This window comes from Sphaerodactylus townsendi, linkage group LG08, assembly GCF_021028975.2.
Source record: "Sphaerodactylus townsendi isolate TG3544 linkage group LG08, MPM_Stown_v2.3, whole genome shotgun sequence".
Classification (NCBI taxonomy): domain Eukaryota; kingdom Metazoa; phylum Chordata; class Lepidosauria; order Squamata; family Sphaerodactylidae; genus Sphaerodactylus; species Sphaerodactylus townsendi.
The window spans coordinates 29232516-29254369 of record NC_059432.1 but is presented as its reverse complement, the minus strand read 5'-3'; the positions used below and the strand labels follow the sequence as shown (position 1 = coordinate 29254369).

Below are 21854 nucleotides of genomic sequence, written 5' to 3'. Positions count from 1 at the left end.
GTGCTGGGACAAAACTAGTGGTCTTTGGTTGTATCAAATTCCTCATTACCCTAGCTATCAGACCATTCCTCAGTCAACAGCATGCTTCCTGGCTCCAGCCCAGGTGATCCTGGTTCCAGGATCTATCCTGCTAGAGAATTCTAGAGCAGTGTGATTCCCATACTATTTGAGTATGAGGTCCCATTTTAAACATCAAAAAACTCACTACTGGAATCTGTTGGCTGAGAAAATACATAATGGCTCTCTCCAGACACACCATTTAAAGCATTTTCAGGCAGGAAATGAAACATTTCCTCTAAGGCAGTGATGGCGAACCTTTTTGAGACCGAGTGCCCAAACTGCAACCCAAAACCCACTTATTTATTGCAAAGTGCCAACACGGCAATTTAACCTGAATACTGAGGCTCTAGTTAAGAAAAAATGGTTGGCTCTGAGGCGTGCGTTACTTGGGAGTAAGCTTGGTGGTAGTTGTTGGCTTTGCTTTGAAGCAACCATGCAACTCTTCAAACGTGTGAATCACGACCCTAGGAAGGTTTACTCAGAAGCAAGCCCCATTGCCAGCAACCGAGCTTACTCCCAGGTAAAGGATCGGGCTATAGTTCTTTGCATGAAAGTCAGTGGGGTTTAACAGCGCTTAACAGGGTTACCTACACTGCTTCCCCAAAACTAGGTCTTAGCTTTAATGCTAATAATCGAGCCCAGCAGCCCAGGCCAGCCTAGATGTATGTGTGTGTGTGGGGGGGGAGTGATTTTCCACCCCCCACATGATAAACTCTGTGCGTGCCCACAGAGAGGGCTCTGAGTGCCACCTCTGGCACCCGTGCCATAGGTTCGCCATCACTGCTCTAAGGAGTTCTGCCCAGCTTTGTCTCCCTTTTGTTCCGAGAATTTTCCAAGCAGCTTTTTCTCCATTTTATTTGAAAACCCTTCTAAAATGATTCTTTAGAGTGAAACATTTCCAAGCTGTCTTCCCTCACTGTGTGGTCATATTTGCAATGTTTTAGCTTTCCCACTGCCATTTTCTACACCTCTGTGCCGTTGCCCAACCTCGGCACCATTTTTTTTAGACCCTGACTTCATTCATTTCCCCCTCACCTTTATTTCCATCATTTCTGTGGGGTTTTATTTGGTTGAACCATTGATTAAATGGATCTAAAGAGAATCAAAGCAAAGAATCCACAAAGACTCATTTCAATGAATAACACCCCCCCCCCCAAAAAAAACCCCCTCCTCACGGCAGCCATGAAATGCTTTGAAGAAGATGACTGCAGACAAACTTAATTTTTGGAATATGCTGCCACAGGAGGTGTTTGGAATATGCTGCCACAGGAGGTGGTGATGGCCACTAACCTGGATAGCTTTAAAAGGGGCTTTGGACAGATTTATGGAGGAGAAGTCGATTTATGGCTACCAATCTTGATCCTCTTTGATCTGAGATTGCAAATGCCTTAACAGTCCAGGTGCTCGGGAGCAACAGCCGCAGAAGGCCATTGCTTTCACATCCTGCATGTGAGCTCCCAAAGGCACCTGGTGGGCCACTGCGAGTAGCAGAGAGCTGGACTAGATGGACTCTGGTCTGATCCAGCTGGCTTGTTCTTATGTTCTTATGTTCTTAATGGTAAAGGCTTTTTTTGAAAATATTCTTGGAATGTTCTAGATGGCTTCTGGGGGAAAGGTCAATGACCAAAATCTACTATGAATTCATAAAGCTCCCATGGATTCAGTAACCCTTTTAAATGTTATATTCATCACAATACATTTGAAAAACAGTAATACATATTTTGTGTGAAACATCATTTGTTCAGTCCATAGAAGGTATGTTTGCTTATTTTTCTATATCAAGTCATTTAATGACATGGCTGAAAGTCTGCTTGAGCAATGAAAGTTTCAAGCTTACATCTGTTTCTATATCCAACTTGTTTTATTATTTCAATTTCAATGAACTGAATGCGTCAAATCCATTTTTACACATGACTTCTGTCTTTGATAGAACAACTGGTGGATGCTTATTTATTTTGACTTTAACCCTCCCTGTGTTGAAGTGGTCATTTGACTCCCAAAAGAGCTCACAGAATTTAATACAAATAATGATTAAATTGCAATACAAAATGATCCATGTGGAGGGAAGTCTCAATTGTTTTGGTCCAGGTGTGATGATAGCATGCTTGGCTAATCCCTGCCACTGATATGTGGCCTTCACAATAGCACTTGGGTTGGAGGAAGGGGGACTTCATCTGCACAACATGCTGTCCGATCTCTGGGCACCTGTGTTGAGCTGCAGATCTTTCTTCTAACAGATCTTTAACATCATGACGTTATAACAACGCAATAGCGGCTTTATAATGGCATTATAATAGCGTTATAACAGCGTTATAGTAACGCTATAACAGTGTTATAACAACGCTATAACATCATGACATTATAACATCATGATGTTACATTACGATTATTGTTGCTTGCGGTATATGATGTTATGAAATGATGTGATGTTATGACTTTATAAGAGAAGCATCAACATTATAATGTCATAAAATCACATCATGATGTTATGTTATAATGCTATAATATGATATCATGACGCTATAACATCATGACATTATAACAACGCTATAACGATGTTATCACGGCGTTATAACAGCGCTATAATGGTGCTATAACGGTGTTATAACAGCATTATAGTAACGCTATAACAACGTTATACCGTGACGCTATAACCGCGCTAAAACAACGGTATAACATCTGGACTGTATAACATCATGATGTGTTATGATTATTGTTGCTTATGAAATTATTATTGTTGCTTATGAAATGATGTGATGTTATGAGAAGCATCAACATTATAATGTCATAAAATCACATCATGATGTTAGACTTCATCTTACTGGCGCTTGAGAAAAAAGGTGTGTGGGGGGGTGGGAAGAGAGGCTGTTCTTTTTAAAGATGGGATGACACTCCCTGTCCAGGGATGATCCTTCCTCCCCATCCCCCGCCACTTATCATGGCGATTTGGGATTGTTAAGAGGGAGATGCTGCATCCTGATGAAACTCCTGGACCAAATGGCTTCCTATGAAGCTCTGGACCCTCTTGGCAGAGATATGATAGGGGACAGGGAAGCCAGACCCATAAGGAAGCTACCAGCTAAAGAGGCACAGTCCACACCTCTGTTCGAGGCAAAGGCATTACAAGTATCACTGGAGATGTGGGACTAAGCCTCTCAAGGAGTGGTTCTCCTTGTAAGTAAGCAAACAATCTTCCTGGGCTAGAAAACGTAAGGGGGGCCTTTGGCTGAGGTTAGCCTGGTGCCACCTGCCTGCATGGAGGTTGGGAGCAAGCAGATCCAGGTGGGGCAGGTGTGGTCAACTGCAGCAAGCTGGTTGGAGGATGAAGCCCAGTCAGCAGTTGGCCCTACACAGGATTGGATCAGGCATGGCTGCCCTGGAGGTGAGCCCAGGCATTGGGGAAGCACAGGTGGGGGAAGGCAGAAACATGCCCAAGTTGCATGGATTTTTGGACTCTGCAATAACTCCACAGCCCCACAGCCCACTGGTTGGGAACCACTGTTCTAGAACTCATGTGTTCTAGAACTCTTCTTGCAGTGACCCTAGGGGAAAAATACATACTTTGAGTGCTATGTAAACTTGGATGCCAATTTTAAAATAACTACTGGCATCAGGCAGCTTACTGGAAACAAAGGCTGCCTCGTCACCTCTAAGCAGCTCTGATGGACTGCTTCTTAACCCACTCCTGAAGCAACTTGTGGGCGATGGCTTGCTTAGGCGGCACCCAAAAGGAGAGGCCATCATCCTTATCTTGGGAAGGTATTGGTCCCCTTCCAAGCGCTTGCTCTACCTCCTCAAGGCTGAACCATTTGGCAGCTTCTAGTTCCTGTTGGTTGATACTGATCTGGAAGAGAAAAGTGGTAAAACTAGCCCCCACAACAACAAAGGAGTGTCATAATGAACATTACCATAGAACTTTGGTTAAGACTTATCAAAGAGTTAGGCAGGAAAATAGTGTAGCTTCTCACTGTCCTCAACACAGAGGCTCACAACAGATTCGTCTTGCAATATGAAGTATCAGTATAAGTAAATGAACATTCTTATCCTTACTGCTGTACATTGGAGACATTGCAGAGTCATTGTTTCATTATGCTGTGGAAGCCCTTGTACTTTTTAAATACCGGATGTTAATGATTTCATTTAATTTCCAGACAGGAACCAACTAGCTGCTTTAGAACGGATGGATTTTTTTTCTTTTAAAATCATTTTTATTTGAATTCCTGCATCATACAGCAATAACAGTCAAGCAAATAAACAAAGATGAGAAAAGATGGTAAAGTCCAAAAGTAATATCAGTCGTTCAGGTCAAACCAGCACCCTCCGCAACCTCCCAAAAATATTTTTACTACCCAGCTCCAAAAACTAACACTCCTTCCGTGACTCCTGATATGTTTTTAGATCAAGACCAGCAAGCTGTGGACCATTAATGGCTTTCCCTGTTGTTTGTATCTTGGGCCAGCTGCTCTTTCTCAGCCTAACCTTCCTCACAGGGATGCTACTGTGAGGGTAAAATTGCAAGAGGGGAGAACAATGTTGTAAACTGCTTTGGGACTACACACATCAATAAAATATTGGTGGACTATATGAAAAGCCTAGAAAGAGGCATTGCACAAGCATCAACTGTGGTGAGTACATAAACAAGAAAAGGCACTCCCCAGGCTCTTTACCAAGAGGAATCTAAAATAGCTGGGTGGACAGCATGGGAGGTTATGAGATGGAGCTCCACCTATACAGAATACAATACACTTTCCAGTCTTGCATACAAGTAGATGAATTAGGCTTATTTTGTGAAAGACGATTGCTTTAGATCATAGGTGTCAAACTTGCGGCCCTCCAGATGTTATGGACTACAGTTCCCATCATCCCCTGCCAGCATTATGCTGGCAGGAGATGATGGGAACTGTAGTCTATAACGTCTGGAGGGCTGCGAGTTTGACACCTGTGCTTTAGATAAACCAAATAAATGGGAGTTTAGTAGTCTCTGAAATGAGATAAAATTACCAAGCAAGGAGTCACCGTGGCCCCATTTCTTACCTGGCTCTGTTGTGAGCACACCATGGCATGGCAACCTATCATTAATGTGCTGTTTGGGAATGGCCAGTGCTGAGAAGCAGAGTACCAGAGAGACTCCACTTCTAATCCCACCTCTTCAGCTACTTCCCGTCTGACCGTCTCTTCCAGTGTCTCGCCTAGGAACAAAAAACTGGGCTTCACATCTTATGAGAAATACCCTTTTCAAGTGCTAATGACTAGAACTGCAGAAAGGTAGTAAGATCCTTGACAGGTGATTTACTGAAGCATTACCATAGAAAACCATTCCCATGATGTGAAGCATATGGACAAGCATATTTTTCTTTCTGAGGCTGGTCCCCCACAATTCATTTGAAGTTCACAATTGCTCTCCATCAGATGTTTTCAATGTAAGGGTTAACTGAAAATTGGGATTAACTGACCTGAGAGCCAGCGTGGTGTCGTGGTTAAGAGGGTCAAGACTAGACCCAGGTTCAAATATCCCCTCTGCCATGGAATACTGCCAGATGACCTTGGGCCAGTCACACACTCCCAGCTACTACCAGAAGAATTATGTAAACTGCTTTGGGTCCCCATTGGCGGGGAAAACAGGCTACAAGTGATGTAAATGCATACCAATAGCAGCACAGAAACACCAAAAGACAAACATATGCTGATATATGGGATCCAAATGCAAAGATGGCTGATCGTCTTCATTGTTTCACCTCTGTGAAAAGATGCTCTCCTCCATATAAATAAGGAAAGAATTTAAGCTTCCCCTGGAAATCCAATTCACCCTTGTGGAACAGAACTGCATTTCTGAGAGCACTGCCTCAGGTGAATTACAGCTCTATATATGGATGCCCCAACACCGTTCTTCCATATGCAGGAACATGATGTCCCTTCACTATTTTAAATAAATACCTAAATAATAATAAATCACTATTTTTAACTTGTATAGAATCCCTGACTCATATCTTGTCCTCCCCCATACCCAATGTTAAAGTTTATCAAGGCATTTTAAGAATTGACTCCATTTTATCCAAATCTGAGGCAACTTTGAAAATAAGTGCAGTACATCCACAAACAGTTCTTTTGACACCTGCAGTGTTCATAAGTTTTGACAATGACATGCAATGCCATAAGCAAGCCAGTTCTGACTCCCAAAACTCATGGTATATTCCCAGTTTGGCCTCTGTGCTGAGTGAGCACCACACACTATGCTGGCGGCTATAATTAAATCCCATGCATCCACATTTATACCAAATGGAATCACATGCTTTCTTACCCACATCACAGAAGCCAGACAGAGCACTGTACATCCCTCTAGGAAACGATGCTTGCCGTACAAGAAGGCACCGACTCCCATCAGACACCAAAGTAATAACCACTGGAGACATCTAAAAATTGCCCCAAAGCACAGCAAGTCAGAAGGCAGTCTGAAGACCAGCTGACCACTGTGCAGAATTCAAAACGGCAATTCAAAACAAAATCCCACAAGAATCTCTGTGGGATGTGAAAGAAGTGTAACTGACCTGCAATATGGCACCCACTTAGCATTTTCTGGCTTTTACAGGCAGAGGTTGAAATAAAATAACGAGAGCCAAAATTCTGCTGAAGATTTCACTGCTGTCCTGCCATTGTATGCTTCTGCCAGCCAAACCAAAGACTCAAGGCCTTACCAGATGTGTGACTGGAGTTCAAAGCCTGCTGTTCCCAGTGACTTTTAAAGACTTAATGTGCCCCCTGATTCAGATTAAAACCACACCATGTGGAGAGGAGGTTTTAAGACTCCTCCTATGCCATTTCCCCAGCCTGAGATGGCCCTTGGCCCTTTGGCCCCACTGGAATAAACTGCCGCAGTCCTGATCCAAACTGAGCCACTGCAAATAAAAATTGCAGAGAACTCCAAACACTCTGGTAAGCAAGAGCACAGATATTCTCAATTTTTGCCTGGGGTGGGGGCGAAGGGCAAGTGAATGAGCCTGGTCCAAGCCCATATTTAGCAATCTATGTTAAATTATTTCTTTTTCCAAAAACCATGTGTCATCAACTGCTAATTACTGGTCTTAAAAATATAATTTTTTTCACTCATCATAAGCTGAATCTCAGTTTAAAAAAGAGGACTCTGTTACTAGAGAGGAAAGATGTCACGAACTCCTTCACGGAGACAATTTGAGTCAGCATTTCATTTGCGTAGGAGACAAAATATTTCCTCTCCCTCTCTCTGTTCCTCACAACTGACGTTGAGTGCGTGACTGGTCCAAGGTTACGTAGTGTGATTTGTGGCTAAATGGGGATTTGCAATCTGGCCTCCCTGATCTTAGACCAGTGTTCTAACAACTACACCATTCACATGCTGAATGCTCAATACAAATCTCCAAATGCATCCCAGAACCTACATGAAACTCTGGTTTCTTGAATACCCTGAGCTGAAAATATGGGAGGATTTGTTAGGTTAAAATAGGCACCGCTCCGGAGATTTACCATCACTTAAAGTCTAGATTATTTGATCAAGAGTACCAATTTCTCCTGAGCAAAGCACAAAGCTCTTGCTCTCCAATAGTCTTTGGGATTATCCCTCAGAAAACTAGCCCTGCTATATATCTGCAACAACTTATTAATTACAATAGCAGATGGGTCATGACCAGAGCAAGGTGTAACTCTTTTCCGTCAGCACATCTTCAAGGTCGATTCTCTGGTATTCCACAAGATGAGCGTCGCTGTCAATTCTGTCCTGATACAACTGTAACACTTTCTCATATTTTGCTCCATTGTTCAAAGTACAACAACATCAGAACCAATTTGAGAACTGTGTTACCAACAGGATTTATGCTCCTCTCTGATAAAACAAAAATGGCTAAGCTTCTAAATAGCTCTAGTGTGGAAATATCTGAAGCTGTTGCTATGTTTTTGCTCGGTGTACTGCAAGTTGAGCAATAATGATCTTTTTATTGTATTTGAAATTCTTGGCACTGGTTTTATGCCTAATAAAGGTTTTTTGGGGGAAAAAAAAAGGTTAAAATAGGGTCCAGGACAGCAGAACCAACTCACTTTGCATATTTGGAGAATCAGCTAAAGAAACGTTCCTGTCTCTTCTATTTCTTTTTCTCTGATGCTGTAAGTTCCAGGATATCTCCTTAACGTCCAGTATTTGACTCACAGGTCTCTGCCACCAGCACCCCAAACATATATGGCTAAAGGCAGAATTATTCCCATCTCTTCCACTTCTTTTTTTCTAACGCTCCAAATCCTGGGATACCGAAATCACCTTAACTTCCAGCATGCTGACTGTTTCAGCAATCCACAAACGTAAGACCCGAACAGTCTGAGCAGCTTCATGATGCTACCTGAGAGGAAATCCCAGAGGGCCTGACAATCCAGAGAGACTTGAGCCCTACACCGCCACCCCCACCCCTCGTAGTTTACATCCATGATGGTAAAACCCTAAATTCCCTACACTGGATCAGCCTCCTTCTCCTCCTCCACACACCTGATGATCCTCCTCTTACAGCTCCATGGGCCTCAAAGAACAGTGCCAGACACATCCATTTTGTGCAGGCCTGCTGAAGGCAACCCTCCAGAAACTGACATTCTTCCTGCGGCCTCCAAGTCAGAGGTGGGACCCAGCAGGTTCTCACCAGTTCCCGAGAGTGGGTTACTAATTATTTGTGTGTGCTGAGAGGGGGTTACTAATTGGGTCTGCTTTTCCGTTAGAAATTCCATTAGGTCCAAAAATCATAAAGTCCTGTTGTTTCCTGTGTGGCTGGTTAGCGAAGGTAGAAAACGGGATCATTCTCCCTGTTGGGCTGTTTTAAAAACATGTTTTAGAAATATGGTAAAGTTCCTTGTTTAAGGAAAGTATCCTTCTTTTGATTTCTAGAAACAAAATTAAGTATTTGAAAGTATTAAGTATTTGACAGGCAGTCAATTAGAGGAGAAGTAGTTGTTTCTGTTGGCAGTAGACGATAGGCCTTGCTATAATGAGTTTAAATTATGGACAGAAAGATACCAGCTGGAAATGAGGAACTTTTTTTTACAGTAAGAGTTTTTTACAGTAACAGAGAAATTATTAATGCCCCGCCCCCGGAATGCCCGTCCACGCCCCCGTCGTGCCCCGCCCAGCCCCATTGGCGCTACCCCACTGTTTGAATCCCACCCCCATGGGAGCCTGTTACTAAAATTTTTGGATCCCACCACTGCTCCAAGTCCAAGGAGGATTGAGCTGATGAGGTTAGTCAGTTTGAGAGATCCCACCAAATCCCTTTGCTGCTGCTGCTGAGACACTCAGGCTGGCCTTCCTTGTTTTGCCTTTGAGGTTGAAATAGGAACAAAGGTGAGAGAGAAAGGCTGAGCTGAGAATATTTCTAAAGAGTAAACCAGTGGTGGCGAACCTTTGGCACTCCAGATATTATGGACTACAATTCCCATCAGCCCCTGCCAGCATGGCCAATTGACCATGCTGGCAAGGGTTGATGGGAATTGCAGTCCATAACATCTGGAGTGCCAAAGGTTCGCCACCACGGGAGTAAACCATTTCCTCCCTTCAGCAACTGCTCTGCTAAACGGGTCCCAAGGTCAGCTCACAAACAACACAACCTCAAAGTGCATTTACGGAAGCACATTTAGGTGAAGAACTTCTGGATAGCGGCATATAACGCTGCCAGAACCGCTCCGATGTTTACCTGCGGGTAATAGATTGTTTCACTGCCGTGACACACCCGTTTGCTCCCAGCCAGGTTCTTCTCAGTAGGCTGCCCGGTTTTTCCACAGTACTGATGGTTGTTATGCCAGCGGAGGAGAGCCTGAGCCTACAAACACCAACAGTCACACAAACACATGAAGCTGCCTTGTCCTGAATCAGCCCATCGGTCTTTCAAGGTCAGTATTGCCTACTCAGACCGGCAGCAGTTTTCCAGAGACTCGGGTGGAGGTCTTTCCACATCACCCAATACTAGATCCTTTAAGTAGAGAGGCTGGGGATTGAACTCCTGACTTTCTGCAGGCAAAGGAAGTGCTCCACAACCCCTCCCAAGACAAGGTGATGAAGAAGTCCCTGGAATATTTTGAAAAGCTTGGCCGCATTCCTGATGAAATCACCATCCGTACCCCGTGCACACTCCATGAAAAAAAAAAGTCAGAGCTCTGCTGGTAAGCCCAGAGTGAATTGCTCCTGGAATGCATTTTTAATTGATTTAGGACATCTTTCTTCCAAGAAGGTCAGGACAGAATGCTATCTATCTTAACAATGCTTGGATCAGGGAGGTCAGCAAAGAAAGAGGCATCTGCTCAAAACCAAGCACTGATTTAAACCTAGATCCTCTCATCCAAACCCAACAGTCTCAGAGGTTCCATCATTATTTTACCTTCATGCACATTCACTTTCAAGGCCTAGCCTCTCGGGATTTTGTGTGAGTGTATAAATTTGGATTTGCTTCCCAAATGATCACTTCACTTAATCATTTCTCCAGCATTTTTTCAATCACTGGCAATCCCTTTTCAGGTGGCTTCTGGGATCTAGGAAGCAATGTGATATTTCTCAAGCTGGATTCCTCATGTTCCTCATGGAATTTTCACAGCTGTGGGGCATATGCACGCTTGGTTCTGACAACCTGATGGTTAACTCCAATCTGGCTTACACCCCCTTGCTATCTCATAAAGTGGTAAACATCAGTTGTTTTTCTTTTGGGGCTCTTTCAAAATAATTGCTTCCCAAGTTACACTAAAGAGGCAAAAAGTTATTGTTTACTGATTTTACCATAAAAGGATAGCCTGGGACATAAGAAACACTTCTGATTGTTCACGGAATTGGTCTAATGATATGAATTGTATATAATGCCTTAAACAATTCTATGAAGAAAATGGACACGAAGCAGCTGCTTCTGGTAGAACTGACAACAGTTCTCGGATGATGAGCTTCTTGATCCGGCCAGCCCAATCCAGGTTATGAGTGGAGGAATGAACACTGGAGTCAGCGTGTGCTCACACCAACACACTTGCCTCCCAGTCAGTGTAAGTGGCACTTATGCAGCTAGAAGGGCAAGCAGGAAGGGGGGGGGGGGTTGCCGCAGAGCACCAGGGTGCCCATCTATCTTCTGATTCACACTGATTCTGGAGTTGCACTGGCCTAAGTGGAGGCCGATGCAGCTGGGGGCATTTGGGGGGAGTTCCCAGAGGTGGAGCTGATATTAGTTAGCTGTCACTGGGCTTTGGCCCCAGGAATGCCAGCAGCGGGAATTGGGTAGTTAAGTCCATTGGCCCTATGCAGGGGCGGAGCGAGGGGGAACTGCGCCCAGGGCATGCACACGCCCTGCACCCCTGCCACAGCACCACCTGCCCCCGCCACACCCCCGCACCGCAGCGTGCCTGGGGTGTCAAACCACTGGCCCTATGGAGGGTTTTCAGGCAGCCATGTGATTTTTAGTTTTCCTTCTCTCCATGCACTGCCTCTCTAGAGTTGGTGCAGTGGTGGCACCTTTCCTGGCTGCCTCGTTGTCTGGATTGGGCTGTAAGAGTTTCTAAGTGGCTTTGGCCAGCTGCTCTGATACTAGAAAAGGGCAAAGCAGATGGAAGATCTACGCAAGGAGAGTCAGGGAATGTCGGCAGGGGGAGAATTTCACAGAGAAGAGGACAAAACAAGAAAAAGTGGGAGAAACAGTGAGCAGAGGCTAGGAAACGGCAAAAGCAAGGAAGCCTGGAATTCCCTTTTTGATCTGAAACAGCAACTAAATCTTTGCAGGGTGGCAGCATTGATGTGAAAGTTGACATACATAAGGCACAATGAATATCACACACAACACCCTTCCTGGCCTAGGATTATCATATCTGCTCCCACCCCCTTCACTTTCCACAATCTCTGCTAAACTGAATTATTCAGAAGGACATTTTTACACAGGTAATAGGACTATATTATAACAGAATGGTTCAGAAAGATACTTTAATAAAGGGAAAGGGATTGTGTTGTGTACAGCACGTACTATATATTGTAATGTTGTGTACAGCACGTACTATATATTGCTGTATGTGTTGTTCCGCTAGGTAATTTCCACTTTGTTTGACATGTCATGTTAACACTTATGCTTAGTTTCAGATTTCTGAAATCCTAATTCTATTACATTGCTTATTGACTGACCCGTCCGCTTGACTGTATTATCTTGTGCTGTGTGTGCTCCCTTGAGTCTCAGTGAGAAAGGCAGATTGTAAGTAACATAAATAAATGGAATAAAAAAATACCAAGAAAATCAGTGTTGTATCTTCCTCCTCTAACCGGACAAATGCTTTCCTTAAATCTGCAAATGATCCACCAAGTTCTGATTCAAGGGCAGCTCTCTCCAAAGATCCTGGAATTCAACAAATTCAGACATTTTGATTATTACCCCCACCTCACCCTTTTGTTTCAAATTAACAGTACATAATTATGGTCTAGCAGTTGATATGACTGTTGTCACATTGGGCAGCTGGATCATGTTCAGTGTAAGATGGTTTTCCCCAAATGAAGTCACATTCACAGGAACTGACTTTATAAAAAGCACAAGAGGGGAGAAAATGAAGTTCAAATTCTAACTTTTATTTTATTTTTATTTTATTAGACTTATAGGCCGCCTTATCCCCGAAGGGCTCAACTTGCAAAGAATATTACTTGCAAAGAATAACTTGCAAAGAATATTAAATTATCTAGTATTATAAAAACTGTAGTAGTCTCTGGGGTACCTCAAATGAACACCTCAAACTTGGGGAATTGGCAACAAAATGGCTTCCCCCCTAAGCAGCCTGTTCTCGGGAGTTTCAAAACATGCAGCCTCACAAGCAAATATGTCTCCTCCCCTCCCTAGACAATGAGAGAAATCAGATAAAAGTGCCTCTTCTATTTGTGGCTTGCGTCAGTGGAGGAGACAGAGGGAGGTTATTGTACCAGATTCCCTCTAATCTCCGTAGCACCCTATCCTATGACAAATTTTCCTTGCGATGCTCTCCAGAGAGCAGGTTGGGAACCACCTTGAAGCTGCTTGCAAAGAAGAAGGTGGGGGAAAATTTGGCTCTGTTAACTTTTTCAGTTGTTCGTTTGCTTTATTCAACCTCATAATTATTAGAGTCCAAGAAAAAATACACGTTTCTGATTGGCTCATCACTGATAGGTAGCATAGAGCTGGAAAAAGTAAAGAAAAGCACAATCAAAACAAACTACAGGAAGGAATGTCTTCTTACAGGGTAATGAACAGGCAGGATGTGCTTTTTAGTTTACAGCAAGGAGAGATTCAGCTATAAAGCAGTCATAAAAATCAGTGTCATCACTACATCAGAAAATCATCAAACAAACATCCAAAACGGTCTTAATGTATTGTAGCTTGGCTTTGGATGCTTGTTTTATGATTTTCTAATGTAAGGATGACATTAATAAGACTACCTATAATATTTTGCTCATGACTCATAACCTTTCCTAAAGGAGATCTTTCAAAGCCTTCTAACGATCAACAGGGAGTCTAGGGCTACAGTCCAATTCTCATTTAGCTCATTGGGGTTTAATTATGGCCCCTTCCACACATGTAGAATGATGCACTTTCAATCCACTTTCACAACTGTTTGCAAGTGGATTTTGCTATTCCGCACAGTAAAATCCAGCTGCGAAGTGCATTGAAAGTGGATTGAAAGTGCATTATTCTGCATGTGTGGAAGAGGTCCAAGAGTAAACATGAATTTTCAGAAGCCCAGCAATTCTAACCTAAGTCCAAAGCAAAATATGGTGTACACTCCTCTGAACAGCCAACCAGCATGGAGTCTTCCATCTGCCTTTCACTCTGGCTGAATTTCTGGAGTATCCTTTTCATTTCTAAAAATCAGAAGAGGAATCAAGGAAAATTAAGAATTAAGAAACAGCAACAGAAGTAATTTTTTCTCACCATTTCAACAGTCTTGGACAGCAGTATTGGAACAATGTCTTAGAAGAAGTCCAGAAAGCCTAAGCCATTTTGAACAACAGAGATTGTAATTTTAGGAAAACAGAGAAATTTCAATGTTAAAGATCTCTTCCCTCTTTTTCCTCCATCCTGCCTAAGCGGGAAGCAAGCAATGATTTTTGTTATTGCTGTAGCTGCTACATTTCCCTTTGCAGAGAAATGATGGCTCCCATGAAAATCTCCATGGCTAATTATAGCACAGTTGGTAAAAAAGAAACTAGTTACCCGGTGCATTTATCTTTAGGGCTGAGAACATTTTTCCTTTTTGCTGCAAGAAGGGGGAGAGGTTGTGAAACAGGACGAAAGACCCTGAGCTGTAGGCTTGCCTACAAGCAACATCATCTTCTTTTAGCTCAGACAAATATCTGCAGTGAGAAAAGGATCAGAAAATGCATGAAAGGACCAGGCCTAGATTATTTGATAGTAGAAAATACTGAATTTGTCATTTCTAGATCCTCAGAAACATATTAATAATATCCAGCAGACACCAAAATAGAGATCCAGTGAGTACTAAAATGTCTCCAGCAATATTTCTAAATTAACATGAAGCACTGCGCATAGTATTTGCTAAGGAGCTTAAAGAATCTTTAAAACTCCCATTTTGGATTTCTCTAAACTTTCTGGGCGCAAAGAAGTCGATCTCACAAGGAAAAGGGTTTTTTTTATTCTTTCACTTATTAAGGCCATAAAGGCAATTATCCTATGCATTCTTAGTCAAGAATAAAGCCCCACAAAGTACAACCAAATAACTTCCAAGTAAAAAGGACAAAAAGAAATTCAGCCAGAGTGAAAGGCAAATGTTCCAACAATCCTATTTTTGCAAAGGAGGAGAACTGGATGCTAAAAAATCAACTAAAGGATTTGCAACTCCCATTCAATTCCCATCAATCGGAGAAAACCTTTCATCCAGGCCACATAGCAGTGAGAGAGTAGATGCAAAATAAGCAGTGAGAGAGTAGATGCAAAATAAGCAGTGAGAGAGTAGATGCAAAATAATTTCTTATACTATCATGGTGGGTTGATAATACTAGAATCTGCCATGAAACTTGCTGGGGATCCTTGGGTCAGTCATTCTCCCAACCTAACCTGCATTACAAGATTCTTGTGGGGATAAAATGAAGAAGTAGAAAACACTGTTTGCCGCCATATAAATTAGCAAAGACAAAGATGAAGTTTGCAGTGAGGGTAATGCTAGGTATAGTATTGTTTCTGCTATACGTAGCAATGAAGATAGGAATTGGCTTCATCCCAACGTGCTGAAGCATGGTTCAAAACGTTTTTGCAGAGATCATCAGCAAACTCAGCATTCTGTTTTAGTGACAGCTACTTCTCCCACTTTAGGTATCTATCTTGTGCTTAGGGTTGCCAGGTCCCCCCTGGCCACTGGTAAGAGGTAGGGGGGCGGGGTAGGGCTGCCAGACCCAGGCTGGGAAACCCCTGTGGGGATGGAGCCTGGGGAGGACAGGGACCTCTGAGATGTTCACCCTCCCAAATGTCCGTTTGCTCCAGGAAAACTGATTTCTGTAGTCTGGAGGTGAGTTTGCAATGCAGGACATTGCCCAAACCACTCCTGGAAGTCTGTGTTGACCATGCAGACATCTAAACTCTCCATCCATCAGTGCCTTGTGGTTTAGAGACACTTGGATGAGCTGAAACAGCTCCAGATGTGCACATGCCCTGAAGCGGTCTTATATCACACACAACTTATCAAGCTGAACACAGTCTACCAACTGTTACAAGATGTACAAATTATGCAGGTGTCTGACAACCTCTCTGCTTTAGAAGTCCACAGCAGGCTGAGCATTCTGGAGGTTTATGATGATCCAGGTGAGCAGCCATGTATAGTGAAGAGTTGCATCCGGCTCCACTGTGATTCGAAATGGTCCACAAGCAAAAAAGAGGCCTCACAATAGGTCTAGGTTGCAAGGGTTTCCACTATTAGCTTCTGTCACGTGAGCGCAATGCCTAAAATATTTTTCTGTGATTAGTACTGATTCTGCTTTTCCCAATAATAATACCTTTACCTTAATAAAGGCTCAACCCTTTCAAGAATCTCCAGTCAGATGTGTTGTACACTGCATCAGAAAGCAATGCTACAATACAGGATTCATCCTACACAAGCAAATACTGTACAATACTGGATTTAAGTGGGTTGAGCTCAGAACCTCATCCAGGGCCAAAACTTACCTCATTCTCCTGACGTAAGTGGAACAGGACCTGTAACATAGGGAAGGAACTTTTCTATATCCCACACAAAAAACTACAGGGATTACCATCTTGAGGTGGAGGCTGCTGCAGCTTAAAAACAAAAACAAGACCACACGTGTTGTTATCAGTATTCACAAAATGGGCTTGGCTGTAAATGACCACGTTTTCCAATGTAATTACTATATAAAACAGTTTATCCAGGAGAGGGAGAGAGAGAGAGAGAGAGAGAGAGAGAGAGAGCGCTACCCATGCAATTTACAACGTGCAAGTATAAACAGTTCTGCACTTTGCTCTGATATGCATGAATGGGAGATGGCTCTCAAATAACTGGAGAACCTCTTACAATCCTTTTTAGATCTGAAGGTTTTTTTAAAAAAGTTTTTTTTATTTTGCACACACATAGGTGGATTCCACATGGGCCAAAAACAGCGGTGTAAAGACAGTGTAAAATGGTTTAAAACGGTGTAAAAGGGTTTACACCGTTGTCACACTGCTGTTTTTGGCCCATGCGGAATCCGCCATAGACAACATATACAGAAAAAGAAAATGTCCAAATCTGCCCGCCCCCGCCTACAGTAATAATAATAAAAGAAAAAGAACAGACACACACAAACATCCCTACACACATATTTGGTGATTTCCAGCGACCTCACTATGGATCCGGACATGAATCTAGTTCCATGCTTATGGTTAATGCGCATTTTTTTCACTTTTAGTCCTTCTTATAAAACTACTTTAGTCCAATACGCTGCTCTCATTTACTTTTGAGCTCTTATACGTTTGAGAACCTTTACAATATCCCGATCTTGCTTTTGAAGGGTAGCCTTAAAAAAAACAACTTACGGTGAACCACCTTTGGTTTCATTCGGGCGCCTGTAGTAATTGCGGCTGAATGCATTTTGCAGATACAATCGGTAGTGACATTAAACGGTCACGATGGGGAAACCATAAAAGCCACATCGTTAAGGTATACTTCAATCTAAAAGATAAAGCTTGTCTTCTAAAAGGTAAAGACACTCGCTTCAAAAGCACTGTGAAGTCAAGCTCTCACTGCAAGGAAAGAAAAGTTTTCCGCTGGTAGTTTTCGGGGGCGGGCGGGAGAGAAGCAAGCCTTTGTTATGAGACGAGGGGTGTTTCAGACACAAACTTCCTCCCTCTTTTCATATCCGTCTGCTGGAGGATATGTGAACGAGCTCCAAAATAAAGTTTTAACGCTTGACTTTTTTTTTTATGTTGAAGAAAACCATGCAGAATTTCTCAGAAGCCCAGTACTGTGAGTTGGATAGAAAGCAGCAATTTGGGAACTGCACGCAGAAAGCGCAAGTACAGATCTGGTGTCCTCCAAACAGCCTGCCTGTTAATTTTCATTTCCGCAGCAGCTGAGTCCCGCTCAGGGAAGACAAAAATATACGCCTGGCACTTACTGTTTGCAAAGCGACTGCTGTTTCCGTCAGCAGGAAGCGTTGACTGTAACAGATCTGCCACAGGGAAGGGCAAGAATTTTCTAGCCTCACTAAACATGAACTACAATCCCCAGAATCTTTTGCTCCAAAGTGGATCTCTGGGAAGTGTAGTTCCACTAAAGTAACTTGTTTTGATAATATGTTCAAGATGGAGGTCTCTATACAGTAATTTGGAGGGTAGGAGTGAAAGACCAATGCTATGAGTCCAGCATAACAGAGATCTATGCATCTGACTAGTTGGGAGACAGCATGGCCAATGTGTACTGCCAAGATTATTCATTTTTTAATCCTTATCACAGAGATTAAAATTAATGAGTTTTGCTTCACAGAGGATGTGGGATGGGAAGAGTCACTCCTCCTGCACCTGCCCCGTAAATTGCTTCATCTTAGGAAAATATCTTGACAGAGCGCAACAGCTACAATCCTCGTATAACTGTTATTCCAGAAAAGCTCCATGCCCCACCTGGGGGTTGACAACCCTATCCTCAGCCTATGCAAAGAGATGCTGGATGCCTTTGTCATTCAGCTTTCCCAACATTACGGCCAGAAGCCTGGAACTCATCTAAAGAAATGGAGGGGGGGGGGGAGTTCTCATACTTCCATACTCTGTTTCATCTGTGTGGATACTGATTTTGTCTCTTGTTCATGCTTTGAGCCTCAATAAATACCATACTACTTTCCACCAAAAAGTTCCACCAAACATTATTTGTGCTGTTGGTGAGAAAGCAGCCTGGACTCTCATATACTGGAATACAAGAACACAAAAGATCTCATAGATCTCATGGAGATCGGTGTGTATATATGAGAATTCTTGCAGAGCTGGTAACCCTGAATATGCATGTAATATCCCGTTGTGATGGTGCCTCGCCCTGTGGAAATTAGCTACGATGTCTCCTTGTAAGAATTTGATGTGTCCACTCTAATGTTAAAACTTAGCCTAATGAGAGAAGAGCCAACTGTCAGTGCTGCTGTATCCCAATTCATCCTAGCACCCAACTGTTTCTCCACTGCATCACGTTGGAGGACTTTTTGTGGGCTTTGAAAAATGGTAATCATTGTAACGCTATAACATTTATAATTTGCTGGGTTTGTTTGTTTGTTTGTTTGTTTTTTAAAAAAGCTCCCCCAGTGGCATGATGGATATGAAATGCAGGGGGTATGATCTGCTGCCACCAATAATGCTGAGATAGAATATTTCATGCTAATTGGAATAATATTTTAAGCCAGTGGTTCTCAACCTTCCTAATGCTGCGACCCTTTAATACAGTTCCTCATGTTGTGGTGGCCCCCAACCCTAACATTTATCCATTTTACAGATGGAGAACACTGATGCAGAGAGTCTTAGGTGACCCTTGTGAAAGGATCATTCGACCCCCAAAGGGGTCCTGACCCCTAGGTTGAGAAACACTGTTTTAAGCACTCTTTACCTGCATTGCCATTCACAGCCTGATCCCAAAGGAGTGGTGGTGCTAGAGTGGCAGCCAGGGACAATAATGCAGTGCTGTCTCCAAAGACGCTGTTGGTAGCATGGGCACCGGAGGGGGGGGGGGCTCCTCTCCCTAGAAAGCTCATAGACACATGTGACTTACACCACAGTGTTTGCCAGCGTAAGTCTGTGCCACTGAAGGGGGTCGTTCCTGGTCTGAACATCCTCTGGGAGCTGACTAAAATTGGCTCTGCCCCCAGAAATGCCCACCTCCATGCTGGCACAGTATCCTGTGGTTAAGAAGGGATAGCATGGGGGGAAACTTCTGGGTTCCAGCATCATGGAGCCACACAGCTTCCCTGCACTGGCCTAAGTATCACTATGCCAGCATCCGTGCATCTTTGAGCAGTTCTGGTGGCACTGACTCTGGTGTAGGGGTAACAATGCATTCAGTGCTGTTTCAGCACTCCGCTCTTTGGATTTCAGCAGGAGCAGCAGTGGCATAGTGGTTAAGAGCAGGTGCACTCTAATCTGGAGAACCGGGTTTGATTCCTCACTCTGTCATTTGGAGGCTTATCTGGGGAACCAGATTAGCCTGTGCATTCCAACATATGCCAGCTGGGTGACCTTGGGCTAGTCACAGCTCTGAGGAGCTCTCTCAGCCCCACCCACCTCACAGGGTGTTTGTTGTAGGGGAAGGGAAAGGAGATTGTAAGCCCATTTGAGTTCCTACAGGAGATGGGGGGGGGGTATAAATCCAAACTTTTTCTTCTTAAAAATGCCACCTAGTTGCTTCACTCCGCAAGCCAGTGTAGTCATGATCTACCACAACTTTGCACCTTCAAGTTATCCTCCATGGAAGTTGAGCTGACCCACTGCCTCTTCCCATTACCACACTTCAGATAGTAAAACCAAATAGGGGTGTGTGACTCTAGAGATCAAAAAAAAAGTTCAATAAATGAACAAAAGAATACACATATCCCGTTCCAGCTTTTGGACTGAGCAAAGGAACAAGTAAAATGTGAAAACATGCAGTTCTCTTTTCTTACACCAAGCACTTCCTAAATGATGTTCAATTTGGGACAGACAAGTTTTACTTTTACACTGCAGTAGTTCAAAGTTTAACATTAACTTAGTTCTCATGCTTGGGTCTTCTCTCCATTGTCCCTGATGCATGGACAAGATAGAGTCCCTGGGTAAAATTTAGTCCATCTTGGCTTGTGCTTGCAAGATCAGAATGCCAAAGAGCTTTTCCCTTGTGACCTGGGCTTCAATAACCTCCATTTTTTCTTCCTCTGCACATAGATGACCTTACTGTTGCTTCTTGTCTCTAAGGAAGAGTTTTCCCTCTACAACTAAAATCTTCTCAGTTCTACAGCTCTAGGTGTGACCTTTCACACATGCAGAATAATCCACTTTCAATGCACTTTCACAATTGGGATGCTGTGTGGTTTCTGGGCTGTATAGCCATGTTCTAGCTAGCAGCATTCTCTCCTGACGTTTCGCCTGCATCTGTGAGAATGCTGCTAGACCATGGCCATACAGCCCAGAAACCACACAGCACCCCAGTGATTCCAGCCGTGAAAGCCTTCAACAATACACTTTCACAATTGATTGCAAGTGGATTTTGCTGTTTTGCATTGTACAATCCAGCTGCAAAGTGGATTGACAGTGCATTATTCTGCATGTGTGAAAGTGCCCCCACTAACAGGGTGTGTGAGGTGGCTGAAGGATTGTTGTGCTTCAATGACTCTGGCATAATTAAGAGATTAAAAGTGCTGTGCTGGGAGCCTAATGGCTCCTTTCACTAGGCCCCTCGTCTCTGCCAGCTACTAGTCTACAATTGAACTCCTATACATGGACAGGGAGCTATCACAATGATTTAAATTCTGGGGTGGAGGGTATTTCTCCACCCTCTCACATCGATGTCCCATTGCCAATGAGAATGCCTGTGCTCTCAAAGTGGCAATGAATGCAACTCAGAAAATCCTCACCATGTCAGTGTAGCCAAAGTCCTTGAAGCGGAAAAGAACAACCACCTTGAAGTTGACTTACGTATGCCTAACTGCCACGGCTGTTGAATATGCACAAAGAAATTTAAAAAGGGCTATTTACAAAGAATCTTGATATAATGCCATCCCTTTATTTATTTATTGTCCTCAAATAAGGTAGTAAATGTTGTCAGGCATTTAATTAGAAGCCATACTTCATATGAAACAAAGCAAAAACAAGTCACTGAGAAGACATGGCATACTTGTTAGAATGATGCACAGCATCATTCTGAGTTATGCTTGAGTGTTTCTCATGAATTTCATGAACACAGCAAAGACTATCAAATTAATCCACCAGAGTAAAAAGATTAACAGAGAAAACAGCACACATAAATCTCTCCTTACAAGAAGACAATACCATGATAAAGGACATGCCCAGCTTGCTTATCTGAAAGATATATCAACCTTTCATCCATTCAAATACAAAGATTCTAGTTCTGCTTACATGAAATGTTATATTATGTACATGCACAACGTTCTGTTAAGGAAGGGAACACGATAACCCTAATGCCACTCATACCCTGTAGTCCATAGCAACTTGATTTGTCAATAAGAGTGAAAAATAAGTAACATATGGAAGTGTGCTAGTATGGCACACTACATTGCATCAGCATAACACAATAATAATAAAATAGAATTGTATTTTACAGCTCGATATTTTGTACAGTTATTGTTGGCTAAA

General features: G+C 43.0%; 1 protein-coding gene across 4 annotated transcripts; it reads right to left on the bottom strand.

Annotated features, from left to right (window-relative positions):
* Positions 1 to 1898: 1898 nt before the first annotated feature.
* On the bottom strand, positions 1899 to 17770 carry NUDT13 (nudix hydrolase 13). 4 transcript variants are annotated; one of them, XM_048507086.1, is made up of 9 exons: positions 17657 to 17770; positions 16212 to 16322; positions 14250 to 14389; positions 13790 to 13897; positions 12304 to 12410; positions 9756 to 9881; positions 6359 to 6470; positions 5095 to 5249; positions 1899 to 3904 (listed from the first exon to the last, which is right to left on the bottom strand). In XM_048507086.1, the coding sequence occupies exons 2-9, from the start codon at positions 16298 to 16300 to the stop codon at positions 3710 to 3712; spliced, it is 1032 nt and encodes a 343-aa protein (XP_048363043.1). In that variant the 5' UTR covers positions 16301 to 16322; positions 17657 to 17770; the 3' UTR covers positions 1899 to 3709. The 4 variants fall into 4 exon arrangements, with proteins under 4 accessions (XP_048363043.1, XP_048363042.1, XP_048363044.1 ...); XM_048507085.1 differs by lacking the exon at positions 17657 to 17770 and adding an exon at positions 17076 to 17647; XM_048507087.1 differs by lacking the exons at positions 9756 to 9881; positions 17657 to 17770 and adding an exon at positions 17076 to 17647.
* Positions 17771 to 21854: the final 4084 nt, after the last annotated feature.

What these genes read in the sequence shown, in the direction of transcription:
- NUDT13 (XM_048507086.1), bottom strand. Translation starts at nt 16,300, where the DNA reads ATGGTAATCCCTGTAGTTTTTTGTGTGGGATATAGAAAAGTTCCTTCC. An exon ending in ACTTACGTCAGGAGAATGAG is followed by an intron (nt 14,390 to 16,211) that starts GTAAGTTTTGGC and finishes TTCTCACTGCAG; the next exon opens with ATATTTGTCTGAGCTAAAAG. An exon ending in AAACAATCTATTACCCGCAG is followed by an intron (nt 6,471 to 9,755) that starts GTAAACATCGGA and finishes GGCAATTTTTAG; the next exon opens with ATGTCTCCAGTGGTTATTAC.